The sequence below is a fragment of the Artemia sp. Qi Xiang Cuo genome, chromosome 17, assembly GCF_049724085.1.
Source record: "Artemia sp. Qi Xiang Cuo chromosome 17, ASM4972408v1, whole genome shotgun sequence".
In the NCBI taxonomy this organism is placed as follows: Eukaryota; Metazoa; Arthropoda; class Branchiopoda; order Anostraca; family Artemiidae; genus Artemia; species Artemia sp. Qi Xiang Cuo.
Genome location: NC_142810.1, coordinates 43,423,236 through 43,437,936, shown reverse-complemented (window position 1 = coordinate 43,437,936; position 14,701 = coordinate 43,423,236). Strand labels below are relative to the sequence as shown.

Below are 14,701 nucleotides of genomic sequence, written 5' to 3'. Positions count from 1 at the left end.
AATAAACTAAAAATCTAAACTAAATAACTAATAAAATAATAAACTAAAAATCTAAACTAACCCAACCTGCAATCCTCTTTTTCTAATATTTCCACCCCTCTGATTGGCTGAGAAAGGATATGTATCCGACTCGCTGATTGGCTGAGAAGGAAATACGTGATCTAACTGTTTCCTGGAAACTCATAACATTTGCCTCGAGCAACAACAACAAATATTATTTCTGGATCATAACATTCGCTGAGAGCGTGCACTTGCAACAACAACAACAACATTGACCTTGACATTTGCCTCGGAAAAAACAACAAATACTATTTCTGGATCATAATATTCGCTGAGAGCGTGCCAAAAACACACCTGGAGAAAGAGACCATGGAGAAAGAGGTCACTGACCCCATTAACCACGTGTTCTCCTTAGGGAGGCTATGCCCATATTTGGTGTTAAAAAAAGTTGTAGGTGGCAGCAGGGGTGCCCGTCACGACCTCCTGAGGCATCTCTACTGATTCCCCGTCAGAGGAAATTTTTTATATACTGAATTTAAAGTTTAAAAAAGAAACTCAGTTTCTTTTTTATATTATTTGAAAAAAAGTACGTTTTCTAAAGAGTTAAAGAGGCTGAGTTACAAGGTCGACCCTCAAAACACCCTGTCGAGAAAGAAAAGAATAATACACAATTATCTAACAGTCAGTCAAGCAATAATAAGTAATAAACTGTACAAAAATGTGCAGAAATTATTTGAAACAAACTACGTTTTCTAAAGAGTTAAAGATGGCTGAGTCACAAGTTCGAACCTTAAAACGTACAGGGATTAGAAGGTACAGTTGGGGGGCTGCCGCCCCCCAAACCCCCCGCTTTCGCAGCCTTTAAATAAAAAAAAAAATTTTAAACTGAAAGTAAGGAGCGACATTAAAACTTAAAACGAACAGAAATTATTCCGTATATGAAAGGGGCTGTGCCCTCCTCAACGCCTCGCTCTTTACGCAAAAGTTTGACTTTCTCACAACTCTTTTTTTAAACAATAAAAACTTTAGCGTAAAGAGCGAGGCGTTAAGGAGGGGACAGCCCCTTTCATATGCGGAATAATTTCTGTTCGTTTGAAGTTTTAATGTCGCTCCTTACTTTCAGTTAAAAAAAATTTTTTTATTTAAAGGCTGCGAAAGCGGGGGGTTTTGGGGGTGGAAGCCCCCCAACTGTACCTTCTAATCCCTGTACGTTTTAAGGTTCGAACTTGTGACTCAGCCTCTTTAACTCTTTAGAAAACGTAGTTTTTTTCAAATAATTTTAGCAAAGCGGTTTGTAAAACATGTATCCTAATTGGTGTTTCTGAGCTTCCTAAGCCAGTTGGAACGTTAGAATTGATTTTGAGGGGAAGAACCTTTTGACTGAGGTCGCAAGTTGTGAGTAACATATAAAATGTAGTAGAAAAAACAGTGAATTTTTAAGATTTAGTGGGGGTAGAGCATGGTTACTAATCCTGTACAGGTTCCAAAGTGAAGTCTGATTTTATTTTCAGTAAGCAAGGTAAGTTGATTCAAAAATGTTTTGGTTGAATAAAATTTAGATTATAAGAATTAGAGGTGAGTATAATAAAACAAAGCTCATAAAAATTCTTCTTCATAACAATGTTCATAAAAATGTTCATAAACAAAAGGCAGTGCAATAGCGCTGCCTAGATAAAGAGCGAAGTGGCATCTGTATTTTTTTTTTTTACCAAGGCACTTCTTAGGAAGAAATTGTCCTATAAACGTCGGAAGAGGTTCATTCGGTTGTAAATTTAAAGTTCTAGCGTCTTTTTTAAGAGTCGAAAGTAATTGGACGGAAACCAGCCCTCTACCAGGCTTTTTTGTAAAAAGATATCCGGTCAAAATTTTGATCGGAATTACAAGAATAAAAATCTATAACTCATAATTATTTCAGTTTCACTGAGTGTGTCATGGAAACTCTTTATAAAGGACTTCTTATTCTAAAATTTTTATATTCTATTCCAAACATGCCCCCCCCCCTCCTATAAAAAAGCACATGAATTTTACAATCAATGAATTTAGGTACACATCAAAATATATGCAATATGGACATTAAGGCGACAATAAAAACTAATAGATTTCGTTTTAACTGTCTAATCTAGGGACATAGCCAGGATTCTCTTTCAGGGAGACTTATCTTAAGAAGATCAACCAGGACTATAATAAATTTCCCTTTATAGACACCACCTAATTGAAAAATGTAGAAGTTTTATTAAGCTTTAGACATGAAACAACACTGAAAAAGAAAAAGATTACCTGGCTTGAAAACTAAATCTTGAAAGCTCCAATGTTCTAGGTCAAATATAATGGTCTGTTTACTGACATCCGTCCCTAATTTCATACTCTGCCGTTCCATTATTCTAGCACTTTTCTCTAACATCCAAACTGTGTATCTGACGAATTCTTCAATTGTTACTGCTTGAAGAATTCCTCGAATATCAAGCTTTCCATGGCGGATGAGCCAAACTGGAACAATACAGAGACAATAAACTACCAATGCTATAATGAGTTATTATTAGAAATTAATCCTTGAAATTCAAATGACAGTTTTTTTTTTACTATTTTTAACCTTTGCTATCGATAATGCATAACAAATCATCGTAAAACGTCATCAGGAATTTTCATAGCAGAAATACATTTAAGGAATACAAGAACTGCTGCCTTCACTGGCAGCGTAGCAGACCTACACCTGAATGGGGACTTAACCTAACATGATTTTGCAATATTAAACCAATGCTGTCTTTGCTGTGCTACTCACCCATGCATCATTGGAAAAAAGTAAGGCGGTTTCATTTGTATCTTTTACCGTTAATTCATTTATTCTAAAGCAAAATCATTTTGATTTTAAGTTTTGATAGTAAATCATCAAAACAATATCCAGGACCATGGACATATGCCTTCGGAAACCTTCTTCTAAACGGCACCAAACCCAAGAGAAATCATATATACTACTCAAAACTACTAAGAACTTTCTTTAGAAAATGACATTTCCTCCCCTGGACCATACTACTACTATTATTAACAGCTCACTGCAGCACTAAGCCACTTAAGGCTAACACGGCTACACACGCTCCACCTCCATCCCGATCTATTGATAGCCACACTCTTTACAACCTCCCAAGAAGTTCCCATTTCCATTAACTCTCCTTTTGCCATCCTTGCACCCCGTTCGAGGAAAAACCTGCTTTTCCTTTAACCCTTGAGGTTTGGCAGACAAGGAAAGTCTTAGACAATTTGTTGTCCTTTATCTGCACAACGTGTCTTAGCCTCTCATCCCTTCTCTTATTATAGCCTCAGAAAGTGGGATTGAACCACATTTTTGGTAAAGCTTACTTTTTGAAATACTGTCAATCAATCGGATACCCAAAACAATCCGAAGGCAATTTCTCTGGAAAATATCTGGCAAATTATCCTCCTTTTTCTGAAGTGCCCACACTTCCGAACCATACTTGGCCACTGCCATCAATGTAGGTAGCTTCCAATATTCTTCCCTACTTTTTTCAACTGTGAAAAAACATCCTCGGCCTTGGCCATTGTACTTTTAACCACTGCACCCACCGAATTTACTAATAATACTGCCTAGGTAAGTGAAGCCGTCCGCTTGATCAATCTTCTCATTACCCAGCATTACCTCTTCACCTTCACTCATTCCTAATCTTAACGACTTAGTCTTCTTAACATAAACTTTTAAACCTCTTCTTGCACCCTGAACTTACGTAATCATTCATTTTCCAAACATTTTCATCTAGGATACATAAATCATCAGCACAATCACAGTTCAAGAAATTTTTACTTCCCCCTTCATTTTGTGTTTCCTCCCATTGCCTCTGCTGAGTTCGTTAGGACAAGGTCCATCAAAATAATCCATCTAATTGGAGATAGAACTGAAACCTTCTTAAAACCAGTTTTAATTCGAAATCAGCTGCTAAACTCATTTCCTACCTTAACCGCAGCAAAGTTTTTCTCATTCATAGCACTAATCACTTTAATGTATTTGTCTGGTAATGGTTTAATGTATTTGGTCTATAACTAAGTGTGTCACTTTAAGAATCTTACTAGCGAATTGGGGCTTAACATACAACGTTAAAACAATCTAGGAATGCTTCTTGATGACAACACTCATTAACTAATCCTTACAAAACTTAAATTTTTCCTTGAACTTCATTATGATAAAGACTACTTCACATCTCAGATTCAGGCTCACGTTTGGGGATCGTCAAGGTCGTATCATGGGGGGGGGGGAGGGGCTTTGTCCCCCCCCCCCCCAAAATGTTTGTCTGACTCGTAAAAACGTAACAAAACTGGACATAAACAAATTTTGTATACGTTTTTTGAGTTTTTTTGTGTTAACCCCACCCCAACCAAAAAAGTAAAAACCCTTTTTTTTAGTAAAAACCCCTCCGAAGAAAAATCCTGGGTACGGCCTTGGGGATCGCATTATCTTGCACGCGGACTTTTCTTATGAACTGCTGAAAACACTCTGAATTTAACAAGAAGAAGCGACAGATTTTGGAATAATGATACATCGAAATAAATATAAAATCATGGTCAATGAGTCATCCACCCCTGCTGCTGGTCCTCTGGTTATCCTGGACAACAGCACAAACATCAGGGTTGTTCAACCCTTCGCCCATCTGGGCTCCGTAATTTCTTCAGATGATTTGCTCCTCTTTTAGCTGCAAGTGAGAATATCTAAGGTATCTTCTGCCGTGGGAAGATTGAACCGCTTCCTTTGCCATAAGCCGAACATGGGCTATGCAATGAAACTGTGAGTTTTCAACACTCTCGTTTACTCTATGATATTCCACGGAGCTGAGTCATGGCAAACATCAGTGACAATTCTCAAAACCATCAATATGTTCTAGTAAAATAGCCTAAATAGGATAGAAGTCCTCAGGTGGTACGAATTAGTTAGCAATGAGATGTAGCTGTATCTCACTAATCAGTCTCTGTTTCTAACACAAACAGGCGAAAGAATCTCACAATAGTTTGGGCACCTGCTTTGAATGCCTTTGCACCTCTCCAAAAAGACTATCCACGACTTTAACATCACAGCAGGTTAGAAGCAGCCCCTTTGTCGGTAAAAAAAAAAGAAGGATGGTCCGACAGCTTGTCTGAATTCCTGACAATGGCAATTATTTGACGTTGTCTAGCCAGGGTTGCCAACAAACCAAAAAGTTTCGTAGCGTCCAAACTCTTAAAACGTAACTTTTCGTAACTTTTGATAGGAAAGTCTCTTTTCAACAGAGGGTACCTTAATTTCGCTATCAAGAGCGGTAATTATAGGAGGGAGGGGACTTTTGTTGCCTATATAATTTAAAAAAATTATTTTTACATAATCTCATTAAAATCTTCCCTCCAACTTTTAAAAGATGCCTAAAAAGTAGAAAATAATAACAATCTATGCTTCTTTACCATTGGGAATTTCTTATTTATTCAACTGTAAGTGCTGCTTCTGGTTTACCTGCACAACAGAAAGACACCCCCCCCCCCCTTGATGCGTATATATAGACCCAGGCTACAATTTTGCTTCTTTTTTCTTTCTTTTTTTATTGGTGTTTTAAACCGAAAGTCTTTGAATCTATTTATCTAAAACAAAAGTTGATGAGTAATACGTACAAGATAAAAGGCAAACCAATAAACACAGGACAATTTAAAATTTTGAAGAAAAGAAGATAAACAACTAGATTTTTTAAATTTTTTAACTTCAACTTAAACAATATTAATAAATCCTGCTTCTTAAAAAGACCCAAAAAATCATGTTAATCCCTCCTTTCCTGTCTAATATTTTAGATTGGCTCAGTCTTACCTCCTCCAGCTTCAAATTTGCATCACTCCTACATGAAGATTTGAACAATTCCGAGTGACAGAGTTTTTGTTTTGTTTTTTTTTTATCCAACAAAAAATATTTCAATCGTTGTCTTCAGTTCCTATACAAAACAGCAGTGATTTACATAAAATGCCTTTTTCCATTTGTAACTTCATTTGTAACTCCCAACCAATTGTAACTCAAGCAGTACCATAAATCCTTTATTTTATACTATTTTCAAATATCATGGCCCCTTTTCTGAAAATACAGATGGGAGAGGGAGTATAATGTCAAGAAGTTACCATGATACTTGGAAAGTCTACCATAAAATTGAAAATTCTGGCTCAACTAACCCTCCTGAGTGATTAGATATAGCTTGGTTATAACCAAAAAATGGCTCATTTTTACAGTTTCATATATTTTGTCAATATCAGCTGTTAATAATCTCATATAGAAAAAGCAAGTTTTGTATATAACCTGATATTATGTCCAACCAATCAGAAAGGGGGGGGGGAGGTGAGGTTGTTACCCAAAGAATTAGACATATATCATCTTATACTCACACATTTAAAAAGAAATTATAAAGAAAATAACTTTTATTATTATTTACCTGCTTTTTTTTTATAAATTTTCCTTCCTGACTTCAGCTACCCCCTTCCCCATATCATTTCAGTATGACTGTTGACTGAACAAGGTTCAAACTCAAATGATGAAATTGAAAATTGGTAAGGTGACAAACTGACTATTGTCAATTGTCACTTGTCACTAAGCAAATGATACTCTTATGCTCGTGATGTTTTCTTAACTTACAATGCGAGTAAGCGAAGTGGGTATTTTCTCATCCTAATAACTGAGTGATTGTGTGATAAGCACAGTTCACATAATTATCCAGTAAGCTTATCGCAGATCATTTCTGGTCTTCGTTCTAGGTGCGAACAAAAAGCTCCTCCCACTTCTTTCTGCATTAGCGGTTTAGTCTGTTTCCGATTGTTTCCAACAAAGTGCATTATTCGTAATAGCGGGTTTCCACTTGTTTACGATTAGATCACAGTCTTACTTGTCTACCCGTGAAAAGATCTGATGCCGCCTATGTTTCTATCTGCAAAAACGTTCTCTGGAGCACTCGCACCTTGGTCCGGGTTTTTATAATGGGTGAGATAGGGAAAGATCATACTGGATAATTATATAAACTGTGGTGATAAGATTAAATGACCCCGATATGAAAGAATGTCGATACTCATGTAAGTGTAATTAAAATGGAAACGGCGGATTTTTTTCACGGGGGAAAAAATAGATTACTCGGAAAATGTGAAACTTACTTATTATTCAAAAGCGTAACATAAATTCAAAAACGTAACGTTTTTAGGACCGTAACGTAAAACTTAACGTTTTATTTAAAACCTACCAAAAATGGTACAAACGTAACCTCGGTGGCAACCCTGTGTCTAGCACAAACACTCTCTATGGACTGCAATAGACGAAAGAGGTAGACATAGATCTCTACACCGAGCAGCCCATGGCAAGAGATATAAGTCAAATCCAAAGAAGTTAGCCAGAGTTAACACTTAGTACACTCTTATACTTGCAAAAAATTCAGTAGTTAATTGCATGCTTCTTGAGCAATCAATAGGTAGTAAGAATTACAATGGCAAAACTTTAAGCCAATTAAACAGATTAAAAGCTCACCAGGACTTCCTGATTTATCTTCACCTATTATGCCTACAGGATAGCATTTCTGCAATACTTCAATTGGCTTCCAATCGTCAGTCAGTTCATCAACTTGGTACTTTTTTCTCCACTCTAAATGCTGCAATAAATGTGTTAACTATTAGTCTAACTTTAGAATTTATTTGATCATGGGTGCATTCAAGCCCCACCCTGAGTTGAGGAACACATCATTTTTTATTGGGGGTGGGGCGGAGTTCAAATACAAGAGGAAACATTTTAACATATCATTTCATTTCTACTTCGAATTCTTCATTTAGGAAGACTAAATAAAATGTACATATACAAGGTCATTTCCGATAAAAAGTGGCCCGGGTTTGAACCAATCCCCCTAAAGTTTGAAAACAATATAGGATAAGTATTCTTAGGCTACTAAATGACAAAAAAACGAATAAAATACTTATTTAAGGTCCCAGCCCCATCCCTTCCTAAAACATAATCCTGGGTACCTACATAATTATAAGCAGCGCTTTTTCAAAGTTCACGAAATAGGTCGGAATAAATTCTCTGTCAAAAAAAATTCTTAGAATGTGCCATGGGCAGGGTTAACACACACACTGGACGCCGGTTTTAGTTTTTTTTTTTTCTCAATTAATGACTTTTTGGCCAATGTTTTTTTTAAATTTATTTTTCGTTGGGTTATAGAAAACGCATGCTTTCAATTTTTTTGCAAAATGCCACAGGAGATTGGCTTTATATAAATACTAAGACAATAATAAATAAAAGACGCTGAAGGAAAACTCACATTTCGTAGCATTTTCTCCGCTTTCAGCAAATCGAAATCTCTTGCTCTTAACCATCTCAGTAGGTATCTGTCGTCATTCCTTGGGAGATCAAGACCAGGGACTAGCTCTTTGAACTGAAATAGAAAAACACAAATGTTGCTCAATATTCTTAGAGAAAAAATACGTAAGATGCAAGTGGTATACATTAAGAGGCATCAATAATAAAGGCAATGAGGCTTCAATGTACTCTTATTATTTTTTTTCCCAAAACAACTTCATAAAGAACGGATGGTCGTATAGCCTAAACTTGGGAAGGGGCTTAGTTTAATGAAAATCCAAACTTCTAGTCCCCTTTTAAAGAGTGAAAAGTAATGGGACGGCAACCAAAAACGCCGTTTTTTTCCCTAAGGACCTCAGATCAAAATCTTGAGATAACAATTTGGCTAAAATAGTCCAAATGTCAAATAACCAACTGCAATGTTGACATACCCCCCCCCCCACTTCAGAAGCATGAGGTTTAGATTGTGTAAGTTGCCCATTGTTTACGTATAAGGTTTTTTATTGGGAAAAGGGGCATGTTTGATCATGGGTCTCCAAAAAGGTTTAGGGTATTAAGATGAAGCTTCAAGAAAATGTCGAGAGTGATGTTGATAAAAAAACATTATATGCATCCTAGATGTCAGAAAGGTTTATCAGCAATATCTAAGGAACCGTTAAGGGTATTAAGTTGAGATTTTCAGGCTGCTGAGGAAGATATTAACGAGTGAACAAAGGGAAACCAGTTCTCTTCTTGCGCTTTTTTGATGCCTCCTCCGCTCAAGACCTATCAAAATTTTGAAAGGTCATTTTGTTCATAAAGGTCAAAAGTTCTAACAACTATGTTTCCAGAGATGCCATGCCCTCCGAAACCCCGAGGCAAGGATTGTAGTAAATTGTTCAATATACCAATTGATTACGTGCAGGATTTATCACTTGATAAAAATAAATGATTGATTCTGGATGTGTCCATAAATTCTAAGGGTCTTTTTAAGGGGTACATTGAATTAAATCAAATGACACTATGTGCATCCCGTTTATCAAAGTGGTGTATCGGCAATAATTAATTTTTTGAAATTAAGCAAGTTATGTAGGGGGGGGGGGAGTCAAAAATGTTTTGAAAATATTCCAAGAAGAACAAGTTCACTTGTATAGATACTTGACCAAACAAACTTTAAAAGGCAATAACAAAAAATCAATAGCGCATATAGTAAAATAGGAAAGATTTAAATAGCAAAAAAAAAAAAAAAAAACTAAAACAGCACCAAGGCGGGCCTTCTCCAGGTGGTGGGGGCAAACATGTTTTGGCAGAAACAAAAAACCGTCTATTACCAATGATACATTCAAAATGTAGAATGTTCTAGAAAAGTTAGTAAAAATCATTTAGATCCTTGGGCCCAAACCTAGAGGTCCTCTGTCCATGTAACTGAATAAAGGTGTCAAACCCTGTCATCAGTCTCATTCTTTATTAAATCTAAAAAAAAGGAAACAGGCTTAAATTTTGAGATGAGGAAGCATAAACGCTGCTAGCAAATCTCGAAGGAGGGAGGTGGAGTAGGTCCTATAAGGAACTTTGCTTTAACAGCAATTTAAACAGAAATATCTCCATTTCAATTCTTCCTATTTAATCTTATATTTTTACACGACCTTTTAACTTCCCAGGGGGAAAGAGCCCGTTCTGGCTCTCTTCCAGCGTCCTTGTGAGGAGGGGTTTCGTGGCCATATCTCCTTCTAAAATTCTTAACATTTTCCCTATTCATATATTTTTCACATAGCATCCTTTTTTACATTTTCTTTGAATCCCCTACCCCAGCGGAAACGGGAAAATCTCTTGCATATAAGACAATATACATTGCTTAATCAAGGAAAAAATATAAATTAGTTAATTTTTTGGTCTGATGGCTTATTTTTAAAAATATGCCATATATATTAAAACGATAATAATTAAAGTCCTGTCTTCTCAACCGTCTGATTCAAGCTATCAATTTCTTGTTCAAAATTCATTTGATGTAATAATTTGTAGCTACCTTTGTTAACTGAGTTTTTTGTAAATCTTTGGTTTCACTCATTTTTCTGTTGTATTAAGCACACTGGCTCCATATAATCTCAAAAAAAGAGGATCAAAGCCTGTCATTGTTATCAGTAAATAAACAGATGGAAATAAAGTGATTTTAAGCATCGTTTGAAAGATAATTCAAACAGATAATTGAAAAAAAACTCTTTCAATAGTGGTATCAATCCACTATTTTTTTTTTGGGGGGGGGGGCAAGTATTTTTCAAAGCCTAGGGGGGGGGGGAATTTGTTATTTTTTCTATTTAGTTAACAAGAATAAAAAAAAACATGTTCGGTATTTGGTAATCGACATAATACAAGAGCAAAGGAAAAAAATTGGGTACTTCCGTATTAGCCAGTACACACTTGAGAAGTGAAATTAGGTAATCATGAAACATACCAAAATATGATGAAAATGTAATACCTGTACATAAGGGGAGGGGTTAAAGAAACCTAACGTTACCCCATCCCCCTAATGTGCAAATATATAGGCCCTAGCCCAAATTATACAAGTCCAATGCATTCTGTCACCTGTCATTTGCCTTTGTGCCTATGAACCGGTTTTCTTAGATCTTACATTCAGCAAACTTCTCGAGAGTGTACTGGCTAATACGGGAGTACCAAAAATTATATTGGATTGGTGACTGACAGTGCTGACAAAACCACTCCTGTACACAATTAATTGTGCTTAGTGGGTATTTTAGTGTCTTTTTTATCACTTTTTGTTGGGAAAAACTATTGTTGATTACGGAAACTGTTTATTTATTTTAAGCTAGCGCTATAACCAGTTTCTTTTTTATGAGGTACGTTAAATCAATGAAGTGTAAGGCTCTAAAAACGACAATGTAGGCTAAACTAAAAACTGGCTTTTCCCCGATGAAAATCAGGTTTTTTGGCAGTAGTTGGCAAGGCGAATCTAGTTCCTACTTAAAGTGCGATGAGTCCATTGTATTACTGGAAATAATTAATTCTTTGGAATTCTTGTACATTCTTACAAAAATATTGTTTAGATTGACTTTATGCTATTATTCAATTACTTGCCAAGAAATTTACACTGAAAAAGCTGGCTCCCTGTTTTCAAATCAACCAAATGGTATAGGATTTAGAAGAAGAGGCTTCAGAAATTTATAGCAGATTTGGTACTCTTGCATTATGCGGGCCTTTCCGGTTAATTGCTGTAAGAGTAGGCAATGATAAACCCGTTTTTGACGTGTTAAAAGCTATAGAGTAGGCAATGATAGCGTGGTTTTCGTTGCGTATACAATATTAAACAGTGGTTTTTGGGGGTTTAGGGAGGAAAAAGGTACCTAGGTAAGGTTAGGTTATGTATTTAATATATGCAATGCTTTACCCCCACCCCTCCCCCTATTGGCAAATGTATATCCCAAATTTTTTTCTAAACTATTATATATTAATCCTATTTTATTTAATTTGCATTAACCAAACTTGACTTTTTAGAAAGACCCACATAATGCAAGAGTACCGCAGATTTATCATTTAAACAATTTATAAGACGAGGAGGACTCAGTTGATGATTTAGGTTCTAAGCTTCCCCTCCCCATGGTTTTTACAATTTTGGCAACAGCGTTTCAGAGTTGCCTATATTTTGCATTTTTCTCGAGCCCATAGTCCTCTAAAATAAATTCCTGTGCACCCTCAGGCATGGCATTTGCCCCAGACCATAATTTCGAAATTGGATTCATTCTTGAAAATTTTACTAAACTTACAAAAGTTTTCTTAGGGTAAAACTTTAAGAAATTGTGTCCTTTACCCTGGGAAATTTTTAGCAACGGGTCTACAGTCGCAAAGACCAGACGAAGACCTGTCCAAAGACATAAATTTTAATGGGGGATGGCCAGTAACTTATTCCATTTTATTAGTTTATCACCGGTTAGACTGCTTTAAAAAATATGCTTAACTCACACCCTCTTCAGATTTTTTTTTTTTAATTACACCAATTGACCTATCTTGCCTTGAAAAAAGCAAGCTCTTGTTAAACCCTAGGTTATGATAAGGAGGGTCCCAAAATTTTAATCTGATTTTAATCAAGGCTTTTTTTCCAAAGTTAGGTCGAAATTTTAACAGTGGCTTTTCGCTACTTCATATAGCTGCTGAATTAGGCGAATGAGAAGTTCCAGAAATTGATTTATGGACCAAAAGAGACGTCAGGAAGAGGAAAGTAGTTTGGATTCGCAAACTCAGATTCGCAAGCTTGAAAAAGTGTTTGGCTGGATTTACAATCGTCCTAATGTTAGGAAGTTTATCATACTATCCAACATTCCTCCTTAAGTGTGATAGATTTGCCTGGTTTGACTATCCCCCTCCTTTCTCCGAAATCAGACCCACTCGAAATAAATGTCTACCTGTGTCGATACCTGCACCTTAGCCCGTTCAAAAACATGACTGACCCTACAAGAAATAACTATTTATAGACCTCACCAGCTATACAATATTTTCCTGGTTTGATTAACCAGTCCATATCCCTTTCCCAAAATAAGACTACCTAAATGAATTTTGCCTATGTTGGTGCCTCCAACTTATCCTTATCCCGTTCAAAAATACGGCTACCCCAAAAGAGATACGTATTTACAGACTAATATAAACTATAGTTGCTTCCCCTAGTTCGATTAACTACTCCTTCTTTCCCAAAATGAGATCCACTTGATGTGAAATAATTCAATTCAAATTTGAAAAAACAACTGTTTTGAACAAAGCCTAGGAGTTTTTCACACTATAATAGAATATATAAAACATGCATAAACCTTGACCATGCTCTGACGAACTTTCCTGTTAATGAAGGAGGAAAAACGCCAATTAATGGTCGCAACGCCAAAAACTTGTCCTTGTCCTTGTCAATACCACCAGATTATACGAAATTCGCGAATCCGCATAAACCCTGTCAAAAAGTGTGCAGTGAGTCGAAAGACACGTCAAATGATAACTTTGCGAAAACTCGTAGAAGATCACTGAGTACAACGAAATCTGTTTCATTTGTAGAAGAAAAGTGTAAATTATCATTGTAGTCAGATTGAAATAAGGCTTCAGATCATATATATTACGTGAAATTTTTAAAGGGGGGGGGGAGTCAATGATAAAATAAAGCTTATAGATGTTTGAATAAGAAGTGCCCAGAAATTTACGAAATTTTGGATTTCGGTAGAGGGTCAAGGCCCTCCCCTGCACACGTCCCTTCAGATAAGCAGGTTTTTGATGCATTAAATGTCACATGTCCCTGTGAGATACACGTGCAATACATCGCTGATTAAAGAGTGTTCCAACAATTCGGAAGTGGTTCTGCTCGACTGCATGTGGGTTGAAGAAGAAATGGACGAAAATTTGGCATGATAAATGTGAGCCACGAAGTGCTTCTTAGTAATCGTATCAATTTAGACCCATAGTAAACAAAGCTCTACTAAGGGTCAGTCGCCCAAATCGCAGCACTCAGTTTAAGGTTAAATCTGGTTTATTTAATAGGAAAAAAAATACTAAAACTAAAAATACTGCCCTGTGACAAGACATAGGTTGAGAAGCCTACAAATAAGAAATTCTTCACCAACATGCAGTGGGGTTCCTACTGTACTCCTCGATACAACCCCATGCCTTCTCAAAAAATGGAAGTAAATTACCATGAATTTAGAGTTCCATCCAGACGTACAACTATGACGTACAACATGACGTACAACACGAAGTAATTCGTGTTGTACGTACAACACATGACGTACAACACATGACGTACAACACAGACGTACAACATGAAGTAATTAAGGCAATGAAAAAATCAACTAGAATTCGAAGCAAAAAAAACAAAATCTAAGACTTAACCTAATTTGAATTATCTTTGGACTTTTTTTTATCGGTAAATAAATTTTGCTTTAATTCTTATTTAAAGTCCCATGGTACCTCCTAAATCTCAGCTATTGTGAAAGCATATTCCACAATTTAAGACATGCGATGTCCGAGGAAAAGCAGAATACACTGTTGGAGTTCGTCTCTCCTGAAGGTCAAAAGCTGATCGTGTAATTATGTTATGCAGACATCAACCAAAACAGATTGTGAAAAGGAGACGGAAGTAGCCTAAAAGAGAAGCTGGAAACACAAACTGAGGACGACAGACGGTAAAACGAATCAATGGAGAGATAACTGTCAATATTTCCAGTGGTTTTCAGTGCATGCTAATTGACGGTGGGATTTGAAAGTTGACTGCCAAATTATGGGGCGATACTGCAGTTGAGGTTATAGAAGGCAATCGTAAAGCAGACTAAAGGTTTTTCGAGGAAATACAACCTACAGTTTCTTTATAATGCCGAGATTATGAAAGGGCTTCAGTTCCAG

General features: G+C 36.3%; 2 protein-coding genes across 3 annotated transcripts in view; both read right to left on the bottom strand.

The window, feature by feature from the left end:
* The window catches only part of LOC148942228 (cell adhesion molecule 1-like), a 410,054-nt gene that overhangs the window by 167,477 nt on the left and 227,876 nt on the right, over positions 1-14,701 (bottom strand). The gene's annotated exons all lie outside the window — the stretch shown is intronic.
* The window catches only part of LOC148942229 (SEC14-like protein 2), a 79,601-nt gene that overhangs the window by 22,767 nt on the left and 42,133 nt on the right, over positions 1-14,701 (bottom strand). Inside the window, exons 1-4 of one of the 2 annotated variants that reach the window (XM_089103656.1) lie at positions 10,344-10,395; positions 8,301-8,414; positions 7,517-7,637; positions 2,278-2,487 (exon numbers count right to left, since the gene is read on the bottom strand). In XM_089103656.1, coding sequence (XP_088959782.1) covers positions 2,278-2,487; positions 7,517-7,637; positions 8,301-8,414; positions 10,344-10,385 — 487 coding nt within the window. In that variant the 5' untranslated portion in view covers positions 10,386-10,395. Of the gene's footprint in view, positions 1-2,277; positions 2,488-7,516; positions 7,638-8,300; positions 8,415-10,343; positions 10,396-14,701 lie in introns of those variants that run through there. The other variant, XM_089103655.1, reaches the window with a different exon arrangement.